The 2,373-nt window shown below is 73.3% G+C and overlaps 1 protein-coding gene across 1 annotated transcript; it reads right to left on the minus strand.

Annotated features, from left to right (window-relative positions):
- Window positions 1-864: 864 nt before the first annotated feature.
- On the minus strand, window positions 865-1,884 carry LOC123018845 (E3 ubiquitin-protein ligase RNF182-like). Its single transcript, XM_044421279.1, has one exon. It carries the CDS (start codon window positions 1,882-1,884, stop codon window positions 865-867), a length of 1,020 nt encoding a protein of 339 aa, XP_044277214.1.
- Between the last annotated feature and the right edge of the window lie 489 nt (window positions 1,885-2,373).

Consider the following 2,373-nt stretch of genomic DNA (forward strand, 5'->3'; position numbering starts at 1 on the left):
GGGGCCTCCTGAGGAGGCAGGCAAGCGGCCACACGAGGGGCCGTGGCGGCACCCTGGCCTCCGTGCTTCCCCTCGCCCCCAAGGCCCCCGAGCAAGTCCTGCCCTGTGGGGAGGGAGGGCTACCTCACTGTGCCGCCCCGTCCCGGCCAGCCCCACGCCCACTCCTGGGACACAGCAGAGGTGCTCCTGACTGCTGCTCCGCCGCCGCCTTGGCAAGGAGCCCCCTAGGCAGGCCTGGTCAGCAGGAGCAGAATTTATTTCTTTGGGGGCGCGGTCACAGGAGCAGGGCGCTTCCTCGGGCCACCGTGGGCCGGGCCAGCCAGCACCCCACTCCCTGCAGGGGCCGGCCAGACGCCTCTGGGAACCCGAGCGCGTGGCCGGGCGCTCTTGGCCACCTCCAGGGGGGCTGGCCACCGGGGGTCCGTGGCAGGCGGAGGGCTGCTCTGCACAGCGGCCAACTGCCACCAGTGGGGCTGCCCCTCTGCAGTCCGGCTCAGGACCGACCCTGAAGTTCTGGACGATCAGGAGCTGTGTCGCCGTCCAGGGGGCCCGTCTGAAGGAGGGGCAATGCACTCCGCCTGGGGAGGAAATGAGAGCAGGGGCCGGTGCGCCCGAGCCCCTGCCAGCGGGCAGCCTCGTCTCCGTGCTACACGGCCTCGTTCACCTGTGCAGAAGCACCGCCGCCCGTCGCTCACAGGTGCTGAGGCAGGAGACCACCGGGGGCTCTAGCCCCGCTGGAGACATCCAGGGCGGGTCCTCAGCTGCCGCAGACGCATCCTCCTTGGTTCAGGCGGGGAGGCGCTGAGCAGGGCGAGCCGGAGGCGGGGAGGGGGTGGGGGCCCAGGAGCCCCTGCCCCCCGGTGCTCACGGAGGCAGGCCGAGGCGCTTGGGGCACAGGCACCGACAGAGGCAGCAGCAGGCGCCGGCGAGGAGGGTGGCGGGCACGAGGCCGGCCAGGGCGAGGCCCAGGCGGAGGCGCTCCACCAGCAGGAGGTAGATGCCGAGGGGCAGCGAGCTGAGGTAGGCCAGGCACAGCACGCCCACGAGGAAGCGCGGGGCGGCCGGCCAGGCGGGGCGGCAGGGCTGGCACTTGGCCAGCGAGGCCAGGCTGGGCGGCCGGGAGAGGCGCAGCACGCCCGGGCCCCCCGCCCCCTCGGGGGCCGCCACATCCTCGGGCAGCTCCAGGAGAGTGACGACCAGGCAGTCTGAGGAGCCATGCCGGCCCTCCGCGAAGGGCTCCAGCACGCCGGGGCACAGCAGCACCTCCGGCGAGCGGCCGGCCGCGCCCTGCCTCCGGGCCCGCTCCCGGCAGCTCAGCAGGGCCAGCACCCGCCCGTCCTCCGGAAGCCGCGCCACCTCCCTCTCCGGCACCACCGTCTCCCGGCGGCAGAAGGGGCACCGGAGGCGGCCCGGCGACTCGCCCTCCTCTGCCATCCTGCGCAGGCACCGGGCGCAGACGCGATGCCGGCAGCTCAGCAGCTTGGGCTGGCGGGTGCGGCCGTCGAAGTGCTCGTAGCAGATCCTGCATTCCGTCTCGTGCGCTGCGAAGCCCGCAGGCGGGGGCACCCCCCCCTCGCCCTTGGGGAGGGACATGGTGGCCCCGAGGGGGTGAGGACGCCTGGCGGGGCAAAGGAAGCAGAAGGAAGAGAGCTTGAGGATGGGCACCGGCCACGTCACCCCCGGGGCAGTGGGGGCCCGGCCTCCACACTGCCCCTTCGCCCCACACTCCCGGGAGGCGCTTCGCTTTCGGGAGCTGGCCGCGCCATGAAACCATGCACTGCGCACTTCAGCATCGTCGCGCTTTAACCCCGTGCTCAGGCTTCGGGATGTAGGAGACGCGGCCTCGGAAGCTTCCTGCAAGCAGCCACACCACCCCCAGCACATCGGGGCCTGGGGAGGCCAGAAGGGCAGGCGCTGCCCACCAGGCAGCGGGTCAGATCCTGCCAGAGCCCAGATCCTGTTGGGCCCGGGGATAGCGGTCTTACCAAGGAGGGGGGCCTTGGGTGGGTGCGTGGGCTCCTTCAGCTGCACAGCCCAAAGCTAGCTGCTCCTTGCCCCGAATCGCCCTTCCACGCTTCTGCAGGCCTGGCGGGTGAGAGGGAGCAGAGCAGACAGTCTTCCAAGTCACATCCACGAACAGGACGCCGCCTGGATCCCGGCTCGGCGGGGACTGGCCCGCTGGACTCCGCCCGGGGGCACTGCGCTCCGGGCTGGGCTCTCCCCTGCAGGGCCAGCCGGGCTGCCACGGCCAGAGCGCTGCGAGCCCCGGGGGGGGGGGGCCACACGCCCCGGGGGGGGGGGCAGGCCGTGGCCTGAGCGGGGCCTGGACGCCCAGCGGCTCGCGCCACGCGAGCTCCCCCGGGAGCGGCTGCC

The sequence above is a fragment of the Varanus komodoensis genome, unplaced genomic scaffold, assembly GCF_004798865.1.
Source record: "Varanus komodoensis strain SLA01 unplaced genomic scaffold, ASM479886v1 scaffold117, whole genome shotgun sequence".
NCBI classification, from domain to species: domain Eukaryota; kingdom Metazoa; phylum Chordata; class Lepidosauria; order Squamata; family Varanidae; genus Varanus; species Varanus komodoensis.

Coding starts and splice junctions, on each gene's coding strand:
- LOC123018845 (XM_044421279.1), bottom strand. CDS start 1,884: ATGTGCTGGGGGTGGTGTGGCTGCTTGCAGGAAGCTTCCGAGGCCGCG.